General features: G+C 38.9%; 1 protein-coding gene and 1 pseudogene across 1 annotated transcript in view; one reads left to right on the plus strand and one right to left on the minus strand.

The window, feature by feature from the left end:
• Efcab5 (EF-hand calcium binding domain 5) overlaps positions 1-17,499 on the minus strand; it is a 119,931-nt gene extending 102,432 nt beyond the window's left edge. Inside the window, 4 exon segments of the mRNA NM_001417684.1 lie at positions 5,600-6,137; positions 15,401-15,479; positions 16,429-16,698; positions 17,323-17,499. Coding sequence (NP_001404613.1) covers positions 5,600-6,137; positions 15,401-15,479; positions 16,429-16,698; positions 17,323-17,373 — 938 coding nt within the window. The 5' untranslated portion in view covers positions 17,374-17,499.
• Positions 17,500-19,352: 1,853 nt separating this feature from the next.
• Positions 19,353-19,685, plus strand: LOC148002977 (large ribosomal subunit protein uL6 pseudogene; annotated as a pseudogene).
• The last annotated feature ends 3,963 nt before the right edge of the window (positions 19,686-23,648 follow it).

The raw sequence follows: 23,648 nt of genomic DNA on the forward strand, positions 1-23,648 counted from the left end.
AAGTGGCTGGGTATAAAATTAACTCAAATAAATCAGCTGCCTTCCTCTACACAAACGAGAAACAAGCCGAGAAAGAAATTAGGGAAACGACACCCTTCATAATAGACCCAAATAATATAAAGTACCTCGGTGTGACTTTAATCAAGCAAGTAAAAGATCTGTACAATAAGAACTTCAAGACACTGAGGAAAGAAATTGAAGAAGACCTCAGAAGATGGAAAGATCTCCCATGCTCATGGATTGGCAGGATTAATATAGTAAAAATGGCCATTTTACCAAAAGCAATCTACAGATTCAATGCAATCCCCATCAAAATACCAATCCAATTCTTCAAAGAGTTAGACAGAACAATTTGCAAATTCATCTGGAATAACAAAAAACCCAGGATAGCTAAAGCTATCCTCAACAATAAAAGGACTTCAGGGGGAATCACTATCCCTGAACTCAAGCAGTATTACAGAGCAATAGTGATAAAAACTGCATGGTATTGGTACAGAGACAGACAGATAGACCAATGGAATAGAATTGAAGACCCAGAAATGAACCCACACACCTATGGTCACTTGATTTTTGACAAAGGAGCCAAAACCATCCAATGGAAAAAAAGATAGCATTTTCAGCAAATGGTGCTGGTTCAACTGGAGGGCAACATGTAGAAGAATGCAGATCGATCCATCCTTATCACCCTGCACAAAGCTTAAGTCCAAGTGGATCAAGGACCTCCACATCAAACCAGACACACTCAAACTAATAGAAGAAAAACTAGGGAAGCATCTGGAACACATGGGCACTGGAAAAAATTTCCTGAACAAAACACCAATGGCTTATGCTCTAAGATCAAGAATCGACAAATGGGATCTCATAAAACTGCAAAGCTTCTGTAAGGTAAAGGACACTGTGGTTAGGACAAAACGGCAACCAACAGATTGGGAAAAGATCTTTACCAATCCTACAACAGATAGAGGCCTTATATCCAAAATATACAAAGAACTCAAGAAGTTAGGCCGCAGGGAAACAAATAACCCTATTAAAAAATGGGGTTCAGAGCTAAACAAAGAATTCACAGCTGAGGAATGCCTAATGGCTGAGAAACACCTAAAGAAATGTTCAACATCTTTAGTCATAAGGGAAATGCAAATCAAAACAGCCCTGAGATTTCACCTCACACCAGTGAGAATGGCTAAGATCAAAAACTCAGGTGACAGCAGATGCTGGCGAGGATGTGGAGAAAGAGGAACACTCCTCCATTGTTGGTGGGATTGCAGACTGGTAAAACCATTCTGGAAATCAGTCTGGAGGTTCCTCAGAAAATTGGACATTGAACTGCCTGAGGATCCAGCTATACCTCTCTTGGGCATATACCCAAAAGATTCCTCAACATACAAAAGAGACACGTGCTCCACTATGTTCATCGCAGCCTTATTTATAATAGCCAGAAACTGGAAAGAACCCAGATGCCCTTCAACAGAGGAATGGATACAGAAAATGTGGTACATCTACACAATGGAATATTACTCAGCTATCAAAAACAACGAGTTTATGAAATTCGTAGGCAAATGGTTGGAACTGGAAAATATCATCCTGAGTGAGCTAACCCATTCACAGAAAGACATACATGGTATGCACTCATTGATAAGTGGCTATTAGCCCAAATGCTTGAATTACCCTAGATCCCTAGAACAAACGAAACTCAAGACGGATGATCAAAATGTGAATGCTTCACTCCTTCTTTAAATGAGGAAAAAGAATACCCTTGGCAGGGAAGGGAGAGGCAAAGATTAAAACAGAGACTGAAGGAACACCCATTCGGAGCCTGCCCCACATGTGGCCCATACATATACAGCCACCCAATTAGACAAGATGGATGAAGCAAAGAAGTGCAGACCGACAGGAGCCGGATGTAGATCGCTCCTGAGAGACACAGCCAGAATACAGCAAATACAGAGGCGAATGCCAGCAGCAAACCACTGAACTGAGAATAGGTCCCCCGTTGAAGGAATCAGAGAAAGAACTGGAAGAGCTTGAAGGGGCTCGACACCCCAAAAGTACAACAATGTCAAGCAACCAGAGCTTCCAGGGACTAAGCCACTACCTAAAGACTATACATGGACTGACCCTGGACTCTGACCCCATAGGTAGCAATGAATATCCTAGTAAGAGCACCAGTGGAAGGGGAAGCCCTGGGTCCTGGTAAGACTGAACCCCCAGTGAACTAGACTATGGGGGGAGGGCGGCAATGGGGGGAGGGTTGGGAGGGGAACACCCATAAGGAAGGGGAGGGGGGAGGGGGATTTTTGCCCGGAAACCGGGAAAGGGAATAACACTTGAAATGTATATAAGAAATACTCAAGTTAATAAAAAAAAAAAAAAAGAAAGAAAGAAAGAAAAGATGTCCGCTTCCACATTGTACTGGTTATATTTAGTTGTCAACTTGACACAACCTAGAATCATCTCAAAGGAGAAGCTTCAACTGAGGCATTGTCTACATCAGAGAGGCTAATGGGATTATCTTGCTTACTAAGTAATACAGGAGGGCATAGCCCACTGAGGGTGGCACCATTCCCTAGGCAGGCTGTTTTGGGATGTATAAAAAAGGTAGCTAAGCATGAGCTAGTGAACAAACCAGACAGTGAGCAGTGCTCCTTTGTTGTTTCTGATAGCAAGCCGCGTTCCTCAATAGTGCATGCTTTTGTTTTCTGTTTGTGTTCCTGCTCTGACTTTCATCAATTGCAGACTGTGATCCAGCAGTATAAGCCAAAGAAACCCTTTTTCCTACTAAGTTGATTTTGGTTAGAGTATTTTATTATCGCAACAGAAAGCAAACTAGAACACACATGTAAAACCTTAGAGTTTTCTTACACAGGGATATATATATATATATATATATATATATATATATATATACACACACATATATATGTATCTATATCTGTATGTGTATATATATGTATGTATATGTATGTGTATATATGTATATATACATATATATATATATAATTTAAAAGAATTATTGGTGCTTAGGTGTGTAACTCAGTGGCAGAGTGCTTGTCCAGCATCCTCAAGGTCCAGGGTTACAACCTTAGCACTACCAATAAATAAAAATAAAGAATGAAATTTCACATCCACACATATAACTAACTGTTTATCCTAGAGAGAAGACACTGAATCAGACACAAAGAATTTTAGGTTTCTTAATCAATTTCGGTGTAGGCTTACCAGAAGACATATGGAGGAAAATATGGAGATTTGGGGAGAGGTTATGAGCTGTGAGGTACATTGTTCTTTAGATCTTGGAGAGACCTTGTAAATATTATTTATATTAGGGTTCAGTAAACTGAACCCAACCCACTCACAGGTTGGCTTTATGTGACCGGAAAGTTGGTAGATATATTTCAAAGAGGTATTTTTTTTTAAATCAAAAGAATACTAATATCTTGTGTGGCATGGGAAAATGATGTGAAATTTGGATTTCATGACCCATAAATAGTTTCAAGGGCATGCAGTCATGTGTATCAGAGGAGGAATAGAAACAACGGGGAGGGAGAAGAAACGGGAACAAGTAATGGGGGATGGAAATGGGTGAAAAGGTCACAGGGAAACCCACTATTGTGTACACTGATTAAAAATAAATTGTAAGTAAAACGTCTTCCTTGGTGTAAATAAAAGATTTTAAATCCTGATTTGGGGCGTTAGAAAAATGGCTCAGAGGTTAAGAACCAGGGTTCGATTTCTAGTATCTAAAATGGTGGCTCATGAGCAGCTGTAACTTCAGTTCCAGGGCATCTGATGTGTTCTTCTGGCTTTTGTAGGCACCGGGCATACATGTGGTGCCCTGACATATATACAGGCAAAACACTCATACACATAAAACAAACATACCCTAGTTTCTTCAGAGCTTGTTTTTGTTGTTTTGAGACGAAGTTCCACTCTGTAGTCCAGGCTGTCCTTCCTGAAACAAGCTATGTACCTCAGGCTAGCCTCAGACTCGTGGTGATCCTACATCACCACGTCCAGCTTTCTTCTGTCTTAGTGTGGCCTCCTTTAATACATAAACAGCTTTGGATAAATCTAACAACTGATCTAGTTTTTAGAGTCATAGGTTTGTGTCACTATTATTTTGAGGCCATGCTATATAAATTATAAGATAAAGCAAATCAATGACTATGTCAATGTTACTGGGAGCCCAAATTTTCAGAGTTTAAAAAAGAAATCCAAAAGCTGGCACCATTATGCATACGTATAATCCCAATATCCAGGAGGTTGAGGCCAGGGTTTCCACATTAGACAAATGTTCTGCTCCTACATTATTATTAATATACTATTTTATTAATTCTTCAAGAATTTCATACATGTATAAAATGTATTTTAATCACATTTACCCCTCACCTTGCCAATTTTTTGTTCTTTATTTATTCATATTTTTAAATTAAAACACATTGAGTTCAGTTTGTGCTGCCCATATACCCACAGGTGTACTCACAGGCTAACCTACCAGGGCCACACCCTTAAGAAAATCATTTCTCAGCGCAAGGCCCTGGGTTCGGTCCCCAGCTCCAAAAAAAAAAGAACCAAAAAAAAAAAGAAAAAAGAAAATCATTTCTCAGGGGCTGGAGGGATGGCTCAGCAGTTAAAGGCACTGACTGTTCTTCCAGAGGACCCACTTCAAATTCCAGCACCCACAGGGCAGCTCATCTGTAACTCTAAGTTCTGACACTTGCATAGACACATGGCATGGAACTCACTGAGATCCTCCTGCCTCTGCCTCCTAAGTGCTAGGACTAAAGGTGTGTGCACCGTGCCCAGCTTACTCAACACAACTTTTTAAAATATATGTTTTTTAAATGTTTGAATTAGGTTCCTCTCTCATGAAGAGAGTCTGTAGATAAATATATACTTGAAGTCCTAATACGACAATCACATCCACATAACTAGCTAGGTGCAGTGGTATAGGCTATAACCCAATACTTGGGAAGCAGAGGCAGGAGGATTCCAATGAGTTTGAGGCCAACCTGGACTACATAGTGAATGTAAGCCCAGTTTGAACTGCAAAGCAGAACTCAGTCTCAATAAAACAAAACAAATAAACTCATTTTAATTTCTTAGGCCTTGCAGTGCTTTGAAAAAAAATGTAAATCATAGTAGAAACTCAAAATATGCAGAGCCTTACTATGTAACCTTGAATTTTCTTGGAGCACATAGCTCAGTAACAGAAACAAAAGATACTCTGCCTCAAAAAGGTGGAGGTTGAGTGTGAACTGACTCCCAAGAGTTGTCGTCTGACCTCCAACACGTGCCATACGTATGTGCACCGCACCCCACACACACACATACTAATTACAAAACGGAAAAGATGTGTGTCGTATAAAGTAATTTCCCCACCCATGAGAATTATTAAAAGGACACTGAATTAGCCTCAGTACTCAAGTGCCAGGATTACCAGTGTGAGCCACGCCTCCCCCACCCTGCCCCAGCCAACAAGTGCTTCTTGTCTAACTATAAAATCATTTCTTTCAAGTCCTGTCTATATTCACTCTGTTGTTCTACCAGCTTTTCAGTGTAAAGGAGAAAGAGCACCAGTGGAGCACACAGCAAGCCGTACCTGTTGTTGATCGTATCAGGAACATGTATCTTCAGTTCTTCTGTGACCTCTTTCATCACCCTCTGGTAGCCAGACATTCCTGGGTCTTTGATATAATGAGTATTGTGTCTCATTAAGTATTCCCCCAAATAATTAATCGGATCGAACTTGCTTGGGATGTCAGCTTGGCTCAAAAGCTTCTTCTTCTCCACTTGCATCAGCATCTGTTCCACTCCAGGAATCAGGGTGGGTAGAAGCTTGTCCAGCAAGTATGCCCGGGTATTCAGGGTCATGCTTTCAGTATTGAACCACTCTTTAGCCAATTCATCCCTAGGGAGCTTTTTCGTGACCTTCTCCTGTTCCTTCTTCAGGTTCTCGTTCTCTAAGACTTTCTGATGCATGGCCTGGGCCCTCTTCTCTATCTTCAAATTAAGATTTTTCTTCCACGGCAGCTGTCCTTTGGACTTCAGATCACTTTCATCTATGCCAAGAATCACTTTTACAGGTTTTTTAAGCACAACATTCTTGGAGACTGCAAGGGAGTCCTTTATTGGACCAGCTGAGAAGAAAAAATTAATAAATAAATGTAAATGTAAGAAGTACTAGGAATGCTGTGCTGGAGAGATGGTGGTTTGGTAGCGACCCTGGTGGGTTCCCAGGACGAGGTTCCCAGGAACCTGTAGCTTCTGCTCACGAGAGATCAGACGTCTTAGGCACCTGTGGACACCTACACTCAGGCCCACACAGATACACATACACATAATTTTTTATTAAAAAATAGAAGAAATACTCGAAATGGAATTTAATTGGTGACTTTAGAATACAGTTAACAACAATAAAAATCTCAAATGGTTTCACATCCTTTTACATGGTTTACCTGAACACCATCAAAACAAAAGCCGGAGGCCAAATCACTTGAACCATAAAAAGCACTTGCTATTGACACAATCAGAAGTCAGTGAGCAATTCAGAGCCTTTATTAAATAATGCACTTGTTGCTACTCTGTGAGCTCTTTATCTCTGAGACAAGGTTGACCTCCAACTCCATCCAGCTCCTGTCCCTTTCTCTCCCACTCCCTTCCTCCCTCATTTTCTCCTCCCGCTTCCTTCTTTCCTTTCTTCATATGACTATATTAGAGATGAGGAGGGACAGTTGAAAGAAAAACAGACAATAAAGGAGGGAAATGAGGTCCTGAGGGTCAGAGTAGGTGGAATGAGGGCCCAGTAAATGGGAGATTTTCCATCTAACGGCCTTCATCATCCATGGAGAAAATAAATTCTGCTAAAATGAAGGACCGATGGGATCAGAGAATTGATGTAAAAGATTAAAAAAATATAAAATACCTGCCATGAGAGTAGGGCGGAATACACATATAACTAGTTTTGCAAACAATTTTGAAAGTCTAAGTGAGAATGAAAACAACCCAGTTTTCATGACACCAGTACAGATATTCGTAAGGTTTTTATTCCGGTGTTACTGGCTTGACCCTGGGGGCCCAGGACATGGTTGGCTCACACTCTGAACAATTAGCTCACCAGGTATTTTCTTCTGCTCCCACGATTGCGGAGTTGACTGGAATGGGAGAATTAATGGGAATATTAAGGTGTGTTTTGTTTTGTTTTTCCTGATGTAGCCGTGGAGATGAAGTACTTTGGGATCTTTTCAGATATTATCCACTTAAGAATAATATAGGTGTGCAGAGTAGGACTGTGCCTATATACTGCTGTGTTACTTCATTTTGCTTCTGTTATTTTGTGGATGTAGATAAAAGTAGAAACATATCTGATTTTTCTATATTAATTCCTAATATGATGGAAAAGTAGTTATTGAAACATGTTTTAATTAGTAATAACTCAATAAATACTAGTGCTGCAATAAAAGGACAAGATACAGAGCCTCCATAATTTCCTAGTAATGGCTATTTTTAAAGCCTATTTTTTTTCAAAAGCTGAGGACTGAACCCAGGGCCTTCACTTGCTAGGCAGTTCTACCACTGAGCTAAATCCCCAACCCCTAAAAGCCTAATTTTTATTATGAAATATTCAGGCCTGCAAGAATGATGATGATTTACTAAATAATGTATTTAGCTTTAGCTTAATAAAAATATTATCTATATATTATAACTTCTCACAACTTTTACTTTGAGAGAAATACTATTCTAAATGTGTTTATCATCTTCATATATTTTAATATATTTTATTATATCTAACTGATATATATTGTTCTCATTCTTAATTTTATATAATTATTTCATATCAAACCTTCTTATGTTTGATGTTATAATTAGAAAAGTTATCTATATTGTAGGTATAGCTACTTCACTTGATTTTTCCTGTGGGACAATGATTTATTATATGATTATATCACAGTATATTTATCCATTCTCATTTTGGTAGATATTGGGATGTTTCCAGTTTTTTTCTTGTAACAAATAATCCTATACAAAAATTATTGCATGTATCTCCCTTTCTACACGTTTCTTTAAGAGACAGAATCACGATTTTTTTTTTTACTTCTATTTATTTTGTGTATGTGTGGAGGGTACTATGGTCGTGGTATGGGTGTGGAGGTCAAAGAACAACTTTCAGTTTCTTTTTCCTACTCCTTGGATTCTAGAGAAGTAATTCAAGTTTCGGGCTTAATCACAAGTGACTTCATCCTCTGAGCCTCTATTACAGATATTGTTATTCAAGGACGCTTTAGTATGAGTGCTTGTGTCCCTGCAAGTCTGTATATTGGAACTTAATATGACAGTATTATGAAATAGGGTCTTTGGGACGTCTTCTATTGAAGACTTTGCCCTCAAGGATGAATTAGTACTCTACAAAAGGGCTACAGTGGGGGTTGGGGATTTAGCTCAGTGGTAGAGCGCTTGCCTAGGAAGCACAAGGCCCTGGGTTCGGTCCCCAGCTCCGAAAAAAAGAACCAAAAAAAAAAAAAAAAAAAAGGGCTACAGTGGGGCTGAAGAAATGGTCAAGAGCATTTATCGTTCTAGCAAATGATCCAGGTTCAATTCCCAGCATCCTTGTTGGAGAGCTCACACTGTCTGTGACTCCAGTTCCAGAGTACCCAGTGCTCTTTTCTAATCTCCCCAGGCAACTATCCATGCATGGTACATACAGACTCGAACAGGCACAAACACAAACACATATTTAAAAAAAATATTACAAGGTCTAAAGAGAACTATCTAGGCCACATTTGTTGTCCTTACCACCTCTATCATTTGACAACCCAGTATTCTCATCTCCTGAGGAGGATACTGCATTCAAGGTACTGTGTCAGAAGCAAAGACTGAGGGAGGCCTCAAGCAGACATCAAATCTGTCTTGCTTGATCTTAAGACTTTCAGCCTCTGTTATTGTAAATAATACACTTATGCTGTTTGTAAGTTAAATTTATGCTGTTTATAAGTCACCCTAAGGGGTTGGGGATTTAGCTCAGTGGTAGAGCGCTTGCCTAGGAAGCTCAAGGCCCTGGGTTCGGTCCCCAGCTCCGAAAAAAAAAGAAAAAGGAAAAAGAAAAAAAAAAGTCACCCTAACCTGTGTTTATTTTTTTATAGTAACAGGAAGTACCCAAAACATAGTCATAAGTACAAGCATTACACTTGCAAGAAATATTATTAAATTGGTGATTGGCATAAATGGATAGAAACCCTTGAGAACTCATCTTTGGAATATCTTGGGTCCAACGGTGAATGAGACTTGTAAACCTTCCTTTGGGTTTTTATTTCCTCCTTAGCCAAAGTACTGATTCCAATCACCATCACCAGAGTAAGACTTCCTGTTGTAGGGGCCAGAGAGATGGCTCAGTGGTTAAGAACATGTAATGCTCTTCCAGAGTACCGAGTTCAGTTCCCAGCATCCATGGTGGTTGGCTCACAATCACCTATAGCCCCAGTTCTAGGAGATCTGATGCTCCTGGCCTCCTAAAGCACCTGCAGTCACATGCACACACTCACAGACACATGAATATGCATATACTTGAAAAGATAATAAAAACAAAATACCTTAAAACAAAATAAAGGAGTCCCCACAGTGGTACAGTTGCTCAGATCCTGAAAAGGAGCTTCAGAATCCACAGGACTCTGAGCTTTCTTGTGACCAGAGCAGCTAAGCTTCAAATTATCACACAGTTGGAGAGCATTATAAGCTTTCCTTAGAAAAAGGCTTTGCTGTTCTAAAATAAACTGTAGAAAAGTCAATACTGCGAAGACTATATTTTATCTTTTTTTTCCCAAGCAAGGAAGCCCGGGAAAACCCATTTACCGGGACCAGTGATAGATGGTATGTATGACCCTTCTTAGGCTTTTGTTGCCTCTGTGGCCAAATCACTTATTTCAGTCAGAGGAAACTATGGAGGGATCACATATAGCTTTCCCATCTGTCAGTGGGATTTGCAAATGAAGTGGTCACTTGGTAAGGGGAGAGGGTAGGATATGCCTCTGCTTTGTTTTGTCCTGGTGATGGTCAGTGTTAACCGGCAACCAGATAAAATCTAGAACTGCTCTGACCCCTGGGCATGCCTGTGGGGGGTTATCTTGATTGTACAACTGAGGAGGGAAGACCTATCCACTGTGAGTGGCTCATTCCTGACGGAGATCCAAGACTGTACGGGTGGGGAAGGGCAGCTGAGTCCTGGAACTCATGCATGAATTGCACTGCTCTCTGCTCTTCACTGTAGATACGATGTGACTGACAGAGACTTTCTGCAGACTTGGAGGAGTGAGCCACCAAACTCTTTCCCCTCAAGCTTCCTTCATAAGGGTATTCTTATCATAGCAACATAGAACAAAACTAAAATACTCACAATACTTATTAGTACGTAGTCCTCTTTTTAAAACCTTTATTATTTTTTTTCTTTTAGAAAAGTATGAAAGCAATTGTTTTAAGTCTGCGGGCTTTAACATACTTGCTTTTTTTTCCTCTTGCTTGATTTAAGAGTAGTGTTACAGATATGCAGCAACTTAATACCTACCCATCTACAATGGCTCGTTAATAAACCCACAAATAAACTAGAATGTTCTCTCTATTCATTGCAGCCTGCTAGTGTGGTAGGCCATTCTAGGTTGCTAGGCAATAATCCTAGTTAAACACTTCTCCTTTGGAGCCATAAAAATCAAGGAAAGGAAGGGAGGTGCAGCAGTGGGAGGGGAAATAAATCAGGAGTCTATCTGAAGCTGCCTTTTCCCTGGATGACTTTGGAATTCAAGGATCACAAGTTGCAGAAGTGCCCCAAGGGCGAGTTAGTTTAGAAGCTTAATTGAATATAGTTTAAATGGGTTTTTTGGTAGTCTGTGCTTTGGCAATCCTAAACCCTTCCAGTTAGACTGATTGCTTCACTTACATGCCACTCCATAAACAATGATTGATTTCTCACTATGTCCTGGGTATTATTTGAAGTATTAGCGTTGTTTTTCAGGATCAATTTTCCAAACTCTTCCTAGAATTAGGAAACTTTCAGGCTCTTAACCCAACGTGCAAACCCTCATCCTTTTAGCCACTAGTCAACTTCTTTTTAAAGCAATTTAATTTTTTTTTATTATTTTTTGAAAATGAAGTATATTCCTATCTTATATATAGCTAATAAACCATACTTACCTCACTCTCTATAATTTACAAAAGTCATTTATGTATACTAACTTGTTTAAAGTAAAAAAAACCACCATTTCTGGGTGTAGTAGAATAAATATGTCTTTAGTTCGAGCATTCCATGTTCGAGACAGAGGCAGGCGGATCTCTGTGTTCCAAGCTAGCTTGGTTTACATAGTAAGTTTCAGGCCAGCCAGGGATACATAGTAAGATCTTGTCTCAAAAACAAACGAATAAAAATGGAACCGCATTGCTTAATTCAGTATTATGATACTATCGGTGTCCTGCCCTGTAAAAGGAAATACCAGGGAAGGAAGAGAAGAACTAAGAAATAGGGAAGGGAGGAGAGATGATCAAGAGAAATATAGAAAAGGAAATGACTGCAAAAGAAAAAAATGCAAAACTAGAAGAACAAAGCGTAAAGCTACCGAATGACAGCAGGAAGGCCAAGTTGTTGGGTGGGTTTATTAGCGTTGTGTTCTGCACATATATTATTAAGGCATGGATACTTTCAACTCTAGGAAGGCACGTGGGAGAATCCCTTGTTCGTAATGTGAAATAGCGAGGATTTAAACGTGACATATTGAGTTTCCTGCACTTAATGCATGGCCCATTGCTAGCCGTACTTCATACAGAATCTAGGTAAGGACACAAGTGGGAATTAAATAATCTCTATCATCATAAGCCTCAACAGATTCTTTTAGTAACTTAACATCCTTGGGGCTGGTTACTGGTTTGCTGAAACTGGCCGGGCAGTTGTTGGGCAAGCTAAATGCTGTTCTTCAACACAGGCCCTTCTGAGACCTAGCTTCGTTAGCCTTACTACGAGCATTTCTCAACATTATGGAACTGCTTCAAAAGGACCAGTAATCCCAGCAAAGAGCTCTGGAATTGAAAGTCAGTAGATGCAAGAACTTGGAGTTTCCTACTGAGCTTAGTTAATCTTTGAGCTTGTGGAATAAGAACAGAGCCGTGCAAATGATATGTTTTGTTTGTTTATGGGTTTCTAAAATGAAAATTAATCTCATAGCTTGAAAAGAATAGCTGGTATAAAGAACTGATTTGGTACATTCAACCACAGTATTTTCTATGCAGAGACAAGAGTCTGAGTGCATTTTGGTAGCTGGTTGGCAAGATAGTATAATGTTGACAAGTATATAACAAGGATTGTGATACTTCATCTGATATGTTGAAGCTGTAATAACAGTTCCTCTTCACACTTTATATATATATATATATATATATCATATATTGTGCTATATATACATATTTATGTTAAGAAAGATTCTAAACTTAAGGTTTAATATAACTGATTATCGAGTAAATAAGAGCACCATGTCTTGTTTGATATCATACAGAGCAGCCATGATGTTTTCCACACATATATGCTGTGAGGAACAGAGCAATAAATGGAGCACACTTCCCTCCACTACACATAGGAAAGAAGTAGAAAGTTACAGAACAGGAAAGTACACAAAGGCTCAATTTAAATTTTGGGGGAGGAGGTGGGGGAGCAATAAATTTCTTGGCAGAATACATGTATGAAGTCATGCAGGTACAAATTGTCCACAAACTAATTAAACACTTCATTGAATTTATAATCAAGTTCCTTGATCGCAATCCTGTCTGGTATGTTTTAAATGAAAAGTTAATGTTTAAAGCTGGCTCAAGTAATTAAGGAAAATACAAAGTGTACTTCTGCGTTATTGCTGGTGGAAGAAATGAGGAGGAAGTTAAAATAAGACAGTGAAGGAGTGTGGTGACATGAAGGACAGGTAAAGGCTTGCTAGAGGTTCTCAAAGTTAGCCAAATAAGGGGACCACTGAGACAGCTTGGTGGGCAAAGGCACTTGCAGACAAGCCTGACTGCCCAGGTTCTATTCCTGGAGCCCACATGGTAGGACGACAGAATGAATGCTTACAAGTTGTCTTCTGGCTTCCCCATGTGTACCATTAACACACATTAAATAAATGAGTAATAAATAAAGCTGGAAATTGTAAAAAAAAATAATAATAACACTGAGAAAAGCAGGAGGGGACGAGTCAGAGGTGATGGATGACTCCAGGGAAACAGTGTCTTCCAGACACAACAGGACTGACTGATGCCCGTGTGAACTCACAAAGGTGGTGGCAGTGTGCACAGGGCCTGCATGGGTTCAAGCCAAACGAGGTTGCAATATTGAGAGTGGGAAGTGGACACAGGGCCCCACGCATAAAGAAGAAGCTAACTGCAAGTGCTACCCACTGGCAAAAGGGAAGTCAGTTTCCTCCAGTGGACAGTCACTGGGCACATCACCCACATTGCGGGGCAGCCCCTGTGCCCAGGAACAGTGGGCAAGACAACAACATGAACTTGATGGTGGCTTGGTGGACTTTTTGCTTATTTTGGTCTTCATTTGTGGGGTGTGTGTGTTTGTGTGTGTGTGTGTGTGTGTGTGTGTGTGTTTCTGTTTTTGTTTCTTCTTTTTTGTTTTTTGCTTTTTGTTTTGAGAGAGAAAGAGAAAGAGGAAAAAAGAAAGAGAGAAAGAGAGAAAAAGAGAAAGAGAAAGAGAGCAAGTTGTGTGGGTAGGTAGGATCTGTGGAAGGAATGTATGATAAAAATGTATTGTATAAAATTACATTAATTAAAATTTTTAATCAAAAAGAAAAAAAGAATATTGAGAATTGAAGGATTGAGAACAGAGGGAGCCATGGGAATGGAGAAGAAGAGGGATTAATAGGTGAATTAATCAAGACCAAGGATGTATAAAAAAAGCTTTATGAAAATCTGCCTGTTAGCAAGCGAATTTCAAAATATAACTTTAAAAAAAAGAGCTTTGTTTGAATGAAATTGCCCTGCATGGGTAGATAAGTTACTCCCAGGATACATGTGTTACTAAGTAAAAATCCCAAGATAAAAACATTTTTTTAAAAAGGAGTGAGGTAGTGGAAAAAGTGTTCAGGGGTGACTAAGCTTGCTGCTCCTGCGGAGGACCAGATTCAGCTCCTGTCAGCCATATTGGGAGGCTCACAGCCACCTGTACCCCCAGGTGCAGGGATCCAACACCTTCTTGGTACCTGCTTGCATGTACACATACACACAAAGACAGAGCTAAATAATGAAAATGCACATAAATAAAAGTAAATATAGACAAATTGAAGAGTGGAAAGTTTTAATTTTTAAAAGGTATACATATGATGTATATTAATAAGAACATATAAATAATTTCTCCTAATTCATCTAAAGGAAAAATAATTCAGAAAAGCTTTTGGACGTTATGACTGTCACCTACACAATTTTAAAATTTAAAATTGCTTTTATAATTTTTTTTTTTTTTTGGTTCTTTTTTTCGGAGCTGGGGACCGAACCCAGGGCCTTGTGCTTCCTAGGCAAGCGCTCTACCACTGAGCTAAATCCCCAGCCCCTATAATTATTATTTTAATTCAACCTAAACCAGCTAAACACACTTAAACATCCAAGTGTTTGGGTGGAATTGGAATTGGTGGAATTTATGAAATTTCTCAATTTTAAATATTGTAAAATATTTCTGTTGGTACAGAATTTCACTAAGTATGTGGATGTAGAAATGGCTATAGTGAAAGTCCTTTGTTGCTTTTTTGATCCTATAAACTTCCAATCTGCATAATCATGTGAAATTTTGGTAAAGGACAGGGCGATGGGCGGCTTTGGGTTATGAAGAATAAATGTGTCATCAAGCATGAACAAGATAAAAAGCAATAAGCAAAACAGATCACAGAGTTTTTCATTTTTTTATGCTAAATATGTTGCCTGCTAGAAACCTTTTTGGTTCTTAGCTAAAATTTCTCTTTAATTAATTAGCACAGAATAAATAGTCATGGAGTTGCCTCAAAAGGATTTGTAGCCAGCGAGGATCATCTTTACCTATTGCTTAAATTTTATCTACAAGGTCCTCTCAGGATCTTTTTTTTATGTAGCAGAGGACTGCCTCATCTGGCATTAGTGGGAGGAGAGGGACTTGGGTCCTGTACAGGCTTGATGCCCCAAAGAAAGGGGGGATGCTAAAAGGGTGAGGCAGGGAGTGTGTGGGTGGGTGGGGGAGCACCCTTCTAGAGGCAAAAGGGAGAGGGGGTGGTGAGGGTTCATTGAGGGGAGACCAGGCAGGGGAATAGCATTCAAAATGTAAACAAATAAAATGATTAATAAATAAAAAATAAAATAAAAATTCCTGTTACTTTAAGATTCAGTTGTGTCAGGAGAAAGGCTACTTCTGTACCTTGCAGTTTCTCCTCAGCCTTTGCATTTTCCGTCCCTTGGTCACTAGTGTCTGATGCACGGGATGGATTTGTTGATGTCTATGAAAGGAGAAAAGAAACAGTTTCAAAATGAATTGCTTTTCCTTAAAGCTGTATTGGCTTTCTTTCGGTTAAAGGAGAGTTACTTTGTAGAGTTACTAAACATTCCTTTGTACTTTTTCTAGAGGTAAACCACATGTCAGTTTCCTGTGTTCACATTATCAAATATATTAACTAAACATTATCTTCTTCTTTTTTTTTTTTTTCTTTTTCTTTTTTTCAGAGCTGGGGACCGAACCCAGGGCCTTGCGCTTGCTAGGCAAACGCTCTACCACTGAGCTAAATTCCCAACCCCAACATTCTCTTCTTATTGCCAATGAAATGATACACTTGAGATACTATTCCAGTTGTTCATTTATTTCCAAATTATACAATACTTTCTATGAACGTAATTAAGGCCATCTCATAGTTATATTTGATCTTTAAAAATGCCATCTTCCAAAAAGAACTGGAATCTTTTTCACCTGAGTTAAAGCAAATTCAAGATTAACTTTCTGAATAATGGTGACATTGTGGGATTTGATACTTTTATTCCTGTATATAATAATAGTATCTTTAAAAAATTTGTGTGAAACCCTGTAACTAATCTCAGTTGCCTCCTTTTTCCAAAGTATCCTTTGTCTCACAGCCTTGCATTTTAAACACAAAGCTAGGTGATTAACATGGAGATTATATTTTTAGCATAATAATGAAGTTACCCTAAAGGCTCCTAGCATCTGCTCTGACTTTGTTTGTTGTAATTTATAACAAACAGCTCCTCAGAGATAATTTACCTGCCTGCGAGAGTTTCCTGTAACTGAAAAAACATTAGCTTAATAATCAACCTGAGTTTGCCCTTTGCCCTTGCTGTCTCATTTTGACCATCCACCCTTTTTCTTCTTCAAAAGGAAGTTAATGCAGTCAGCTTACTCCGCCATACTGACATCTGATTACTCAAGGGTGGCTCTACCTCCTTTTCATCGTCCTCTTCCTCCTTTTCATCACCTTCCTCCTTTCTATCCTCCTCCTCTTTCTTGTCCTTCTTTTTGTTCTCCTTTTTGTCCTCCTCTTTCTTGTCCTTTTTGTCCTCCTTTTTGTCCTCCTCTTTCTTGTCCTTCTCGTCCTTCTCCTCCTTTTTGTCCTTTAAGTCCTTTTTATTCTTTGAGTCCCTTTCGTCTTTTTCTTCCTTTTTGTCCTTTGAGGAGTCCTGCTGCTGTTCTTTATCTTTTTTTCCATTGTCCTGAAATCGGAACAGCATCCATAAATGTATCAAGAAGGGCCTAAGGAGCCAGCTAATTCTGTATGTTCTGATATATTACATGTTCTATATTTTTAAGATATTATATTATTATTTATAAACCTATATATATACATATATTCTACAACATATAATATATAATTGCATTTTAATATAATTCACATGAGTAAATTTAATCCTCAGTAAAATGATAGAAAATAGCTGTATTTAAAACTTCAAACAGTTATCAAGACTGGTTAGCTGGGTAGGGTGACATATGCCTACCATCCATCCTAGCACTTGGGAGACCAGACGGTATGATTAAGCTAAGTTCTAAGCCAGCCTGGGCTACATAGCAAAACATTGTCTCAAATGAAACAAGAAAATAATAATACGCAAACAGCATTAAAATTAAGAAGCACAGCCAAGTAGAATAGGTCACTGTGGTCCTACTGTTATTTTCTACCCTACATTTTCAAACCCCACATTTCTATCGAAGCTTGCTGGATAATATTTTAAGGAAAAAGAACCATCAAGTGTTGCAGTAAGATACTGTATTGCAGTCTCCTGAAGAACTGAATTTCAAGCCCTCTCATGAATGGTTAAGAATAAGCATAGGACAGGAACCTGAGCAGGCTTGGACTGGTTCACTTGGATCTGAGACGTTGATGCACTCATTTGGCCACTAAGAGAAGCCACCGAATGATACTGAGAAGTAAACCATACAGTATTAGTAACCAAAAGAGCGAAAGAAAATGCTAACAAGCAGCAGAAATACTGTGAATGATGAACATCTCCATCATCTCCCACCCTCCCCACCACACGCCGGCATTCTACTGAATGCTCCTACATTCTCAACTGCTGAACTGTCCACGCCACACAGCTGTTATTACTGTTACTGACCGAAGCCAGGGAGACAAGGGCGCCATCGAGGTCTGTCACCACCACTGTCATCTGAAATAATAATGATGATGATGCAACTGACTTTTAAAACATTGTCACCTTCATTAACTTTATTTTTTGAGACAAGGTCTTACTATGTAGCACAGGGAGACTTCTAATGTTTGATCCTCTTGCCTCAGCCTCCCAAGTACTGGGATTAGAGCCATGGTGTGCCATTCCCGACTTCTCCGTTAATTTTTTTTTTTAATAGAAGTTTAGATAAGGCATAGAAAACCTTCGATGTCTCCCTAATTAATATGAGAAGGATAAATAACAATATAATAAACTCCCTATAAAGCTTTTTAAGCTGTTGGCGAGGGAAGAGTTCTGTGAGGAATATGATTTAGCTGGCTTATTTATTCATACTGAGGAATTAAAATGATTTCCACTTCACTGAAAATGACTGCATTCCCAGTGACAATTTATAAAATCATGGCCATGCCAAATATCATGTCATAGTTTGATTACATATGGGTGAGGTACCGTGAAAAAAGTGATTTCTTGCTGGGTGTAGTGGTGGATTAGGATGACCCCTAGGTGACCCCTGTACTCCTTTACTCAAGAGGCTGAAACAGGAGGATCATCAATGCCAGGCCGGCAGGGGCTACACTGTGAGATCTTGTCTTGAAAAGAAGAAATTATATTCATGTGGTCTCTGCCTCCAGAGACAATCTAGGCACTCTCTGATTTTATGTAATACGTACATAATACTCTGGAGTATTCATTTTCCTTGTATCAACACAACATGAATTCCAATGGAATAAACTAAAAGTACTGCCACAGGAGAGAATAGATTACAACATTTAAAAAGCTGCCGCAAAGCCTTTAAAAATCGCTCATAAGTAACAGAAAACAGAATTCTCTACCTATTGCTTGTAGTTGTCTATCTCCCGTAACTGATAAGTTTCTTTTGTTTCTTGTTAAAATCTATTTTGTTTAGATGTACTCAGAAAAATCAACTCAACAAGCTGCCCTGAGAACCTTGTGCTCTGCGAGTGTTTCCTGGGGTCTAAAATGAAGAGTGGGTTTCTAGTTTAGTGAGGGAAGAAGAGTGGGTGCAATTCAATCTGCAAAGCGTAAAGGCAGAGGTGCGCGCAGCACATTAGAGCAAAGACACAGAATTCAAAGACTGATTTTAAAGGACTAGTTTAGAACAAAGTGTACAAAGGAGAGGGGAGGGTATTTGTAGCAGAAGAAACAAGTTCAATAGAAGAGGAGGTTTAAAAGTACCTGGAGTTGTGGGCTGAAGAGATGGCTCAACAATTAAGAGCATTTGTGGTTCTTGCAGAAGACCGAGATTTAGTCCCTAGTATCTATATGGTGGCTCCCAACTATCTGTAATTCAGTTCCAGGGGAGCTGACTCTTTCTTCTAACCTATCTGGGCACAAGACATGAAAATGGTGCACATACATACTTATGGGCAAACCACTTATAAGCAAGAATAAGCCATTAAGAATATATTTACAGTTGTGCCCCATCTACTGCGAGAATGAAGACCATTCTCAGCAATGAGACCGTTGACATTCCAGAAAATGTCGCCATCACCCTGAAGGTGCACAGTCATTGTGAAGGGCCCCAGGGGAGCTCTGTGGAGGGACTTCAATCACATCAATGTAGAGCTGAGTCTTCTACGAAAGAAAAAGAAAAGGCTCCGTGTTGACAAGTGGTGGGGTAACAGGAAGGAACTGGGTTCGTCTGCAGTCACGTTCAGAACATGATCAAGGGTGTTACGCTGGTCTTCCATTACAAGATGAGGTCTGTGTATGCTCCCTTCCCTATCAAAGTCATTATTCAGGAGAATGGGTCTTTGGTTGAAACCCGAAACTTGGGTGAAAAATACAGGGTTTGGATGAGGACAGGTGTTGCTTGTTCTGTCTCTCAAGCCCAGAAGAAGGAACTAATCCTTGAAGGAAATGATATTGAACTTGTTTCAAACTCAGTGGCTCTGACTCAGCAAGTCACAACAGTTAAGAACAAGGATATCAGGAAGTTTTTGGATGGCATCTATGTGTCTGAGAAGGGAACCATGCAGCAGGCTGATGAGTGAGACCTCAGTTTCCTAGCTCCAGAAACAAGATCCTGATCACAAGGATAATGTGGGCCTCTTTGAGGACAATAAAACATTTATATATTGAAAAAAAAAGAATATATTTACAGTCAAACTGTAAAGGGTCATAATAAATGGAGGCATTTGGACGTCATTATGTACTTTTCAAACAGAGACACACGCTAACAAATTAATGTTTAAAAAAGTTAATTTCTTTATATTGAACTATTAAATGTAATTATTTCTGTGAGTTGTACAAGCAAACTCATCATATCAAAGGTGGGACTGGTAGGAACAGGAACTCTGGTTTGCAGCCAGTTTAAGCATACTAGTTATAACTGGAGTGAAGAGAAGATAGTCTTGAAGCACTAAATCTTCCACTTGTGAGCTATGAGAGGGATAGTGTCAGGACTGAACTGAATTCTCTAGCTGGTGTCTGCTGGAGAATTGTTTGAGAAGAAAAAAAACCAAAACACTCAACTCATCTGGTCACAGAAGTGCTCGTATTGGCTTTGAGAGTGAAGAAAAAACTCTTTGGTTAGAAATGTGTGGTGGACCAAAGGTAACTGTAATAACAAAACTGAGGCTTACTGTCTAGACTAATTAAACCTACCCACTGATTGCCTGATAGAATGGTCCTACTTCTCAGGATAAGGCTGTTTATCTCCTACTGTTGGTTTATATATGGTGTATAACATTCTAACAAAAGAGAGCCATTAAACAGCAAGAGAAAAAATATTGTCAAATATAAAGTATTCATTAGAACCAGATATAGAGCTAAAATATCAGAATATTTAAGACTTTAAATTACCATGGTTTATAGTTATGGTTAATAAATAAGCCAATTACATATTTTAAACAGATCATTACAATTGTGTAATACAATTACCAATTCTAATGTTAATATAATTGATAAAATAATTACAAGTGAAAAAGCCAAGTTTGCTTTCCCGTTGCTGTGATAAAACACTCTGACTAAAAGCAACTTAGCCATCATCACGGGAATGAAGACAGGAACTCAAATAGAAACCATGGAAGCATAATGCTCAATGGATCAATCTCTGATTTGCTCACTGGCTTATCCTCAGCTAGCCTTCTCATATGTTCAGGCCCACATGCCTAGGGATGGTGCTGCCCACGATGGATTGGGACCTCTCACACTCATCTTTAATCAAGACAATCTCTCATAGACATCGACACAGGTCAAATCTGATTTAGACAACCCTTCAGTACATATTTTTTCTGATGATTCTAGACTGTGTCAAGTTGATAGCTGAAGCTAATTAAGACAAACATAATGGAAGAGAGAGAGAGGATTCATAGTCAAGTGATTAGGGCAAAGACATGAAAACCATAAAGAAAAGCCAAACTGAGATTGTAAATTGTTATGCTGTGGTTTAGTTGATATCGCTGGGAGGTCTCCTCTTTTCTGAAAAAAAAAAAAAAAAATGGAGGCGGCGTGGACCTGGGTGTTGGTGAGGAATAGGGTGGAGTGGAGTGAGGGGAAACTGATTTTGGGATATAGTGTATGAGAGAAGAACAAATACTAAAAAAATCATATCAGATATGAGAAATTCTTTAGATAAGTTCATTACTAACATGGATTCAGCAGAAGACTCAATCGGTGTCCATGCAGGCCAATTGAACTTATCCATGTCTAACTTCCAAGTGGGGGAGTGAGAAGAAAACAGAGCACTCAACAGCTGTGGGATAATACTAAGTGGTTTGATTTATATGGAATTAGAATTCCAGAAAATAAGAGTGAGGTGGAAGACATCTGAAGAATATACTTCCTGATAATTTTCCAATTTTTATGAATTATGACATATCATAGATTCAAGAAGCTTTAGAAAATATAAGATGGATAAGTACAAAGAAAATCATATCTAGGCACAAATAAAGAAACTAGCTCTTGCCAGGCATGGTGGAGCACGCCTTTAATCCCAGCCAGCACTCAGGAGGTAGAGGTAGGCAGATCTCTGTGAGTTAGAGGCCAGCCTGATCTACACAGTGAGTTACAGAGCTGCCAGGGCTACACAGAGAGATCCTGCTTCAAAAGAGATAGACAGACATAGATAGATAGATAGATAGATAGATAGATAGATAGATAGATAGATAGATACATACATACATACATACATACATACATAGGCAGACAGACAGATGTCAAAATACAAACACCAAAAAAAATCTTGAAGATGGGCAAAGAAATAAGAAACATATTATTATTAAGGCTGACTAATTCCATAAGAAACCACACAAGCCGAAAAACAAAACAAGACAAGACAAAACAAAACAATCATGGCATTTGCTATTAAGGTAGGTGAGAGAACTGGCCCTACTTCTTCTCAGGGCAGCAGTACTAAAGAGCTGACCCCAGTGTAAGCACCAGAGAGCTGGTAGGTTAAAAATTCAGCTACAGCCCAGGCCCAGATTCAGGGATTTGAGTTGGCCCAGCCCAACACCTACCCCATCTATGAACTGCTGGAGTGCATGAAGCTTTGATCCTCCAGAACCAAAGCTTCAATATCTCTAGGACACAGGACATCAGCAGGATATCCAAGAGGAAGTTGAGACAGGAGGATCCTTTTATCATAGGTATTTGAGGCTAGACAGGGAGGGCAACATGGTAAGATTCTATCAGAAAAAAAGATAGAAATTGAGATCAGGTTAGAGATATAGAGAGAAAGAGGTTTAAAATAATCTTTTTATAAAAATATGCTTCAGGGATGGCAAGATTGCCCAATGGTTAAAGCCACTTGTTGCCAAACCGAAGGACCTGAGTTCAATACCTGAACCCACATGATAGAAGGAGAGCACTAACTCCTGCCAGTTGTCCTCTGACCTACAAATGCATACTGTGGCAGGCAAGTACCTGCCCATCCACTCCCACCTTTCCCACACAAATAAATCAATGCCAAAATTAAATATATAATATATTTTAAATATAAAGAGATATAGGTTAAATGGATAATTACACCATGATGCAAACTTTGAAACAAAGCAAGGGAGGAATGGTTGGTTATATTAAGACAACACCAATTTCGGAAGTCAGAATATTATCAGACACCTTCCATTCGAGCTGCAAAATATTTTATTTCTAGTAGACACAGAACCAACACTGGTAAAATAACATTAGAATCAACACTGGTAAAATAACATTAGAATCAACACTGGTAAAATAACAATTATATTAATAAAACTTGACAAAATTTTAATTATATGAGCTACAGAATTAAAATGTTAATCGAATTGACAGCTAAGATATATGACACTGACTATAAAGGACCCTGAATTTGGAATGTTGACATTAGAACAATTTAAGAAAGAATCCAAAGCCCCTGGTTCAGCCTGAAATCCTTCTGCTAGTTGAAAACATTTTGTCCTAAGTTTGATACTAGACATTGCTTAAACTAAAAACATTGTAACAATCTCAGTCTGCCTTACAAGAAGCCAATTTTCCTTAAGACCTACCTCAACCCGGTCTTCCACGCTAGGAAGTCTGTAACTAAAGTGGATTTTAAGCTGTTCCATTAGGGCAAATGCAGAGTGAGCCCAGGAGATGATAGTCTTAACAAAAACATAACTTTTCTATTTGCTTATATATTTGCAGAAACTCAGGGAGTTTGTGTGGGACCATATTAAAAGGAGTTAAAGCGAGGAAGACACTATAATACTGGATTTGACAGACTTATTGATGTGAGTTCAATAATCAGCTAGAGTAGACAATAGATTTAATGAGTTGCTAGAAGTAGCTAGAAGTGTCATTAACCATTTTCGTGGGTACTTCACTGAAATTTGGAGTCCACAGTAGCCTATGTCTAAGTTGAGATACTGGAATCTCCCTTGTATAATGTAGAAAAAGTTCAAAGGCTTAGGAGTATAAATATTTTAAAATAGACTTATTAAATACGACCTATACATCTCTCTCCCTCAACTCTGTACACCAGCAAGAGGATTCAG

Source organism: Rattus norvegicus, chromosome 10 (genome assembly GCF_021556685.1).
Source record: "Rattus norvegicus strain SHRSP/BbbUtx chromosome 10, alternate assembly SHRSP_T2T, whole genome shotgun sequence".
In the NCBI taxonomy this organism is placed as follows: Eukaryota; Metazoa; Chordata; class Mammalia; order Rodentia; family Muridae; genus Rattus; species Rattus norvegicus.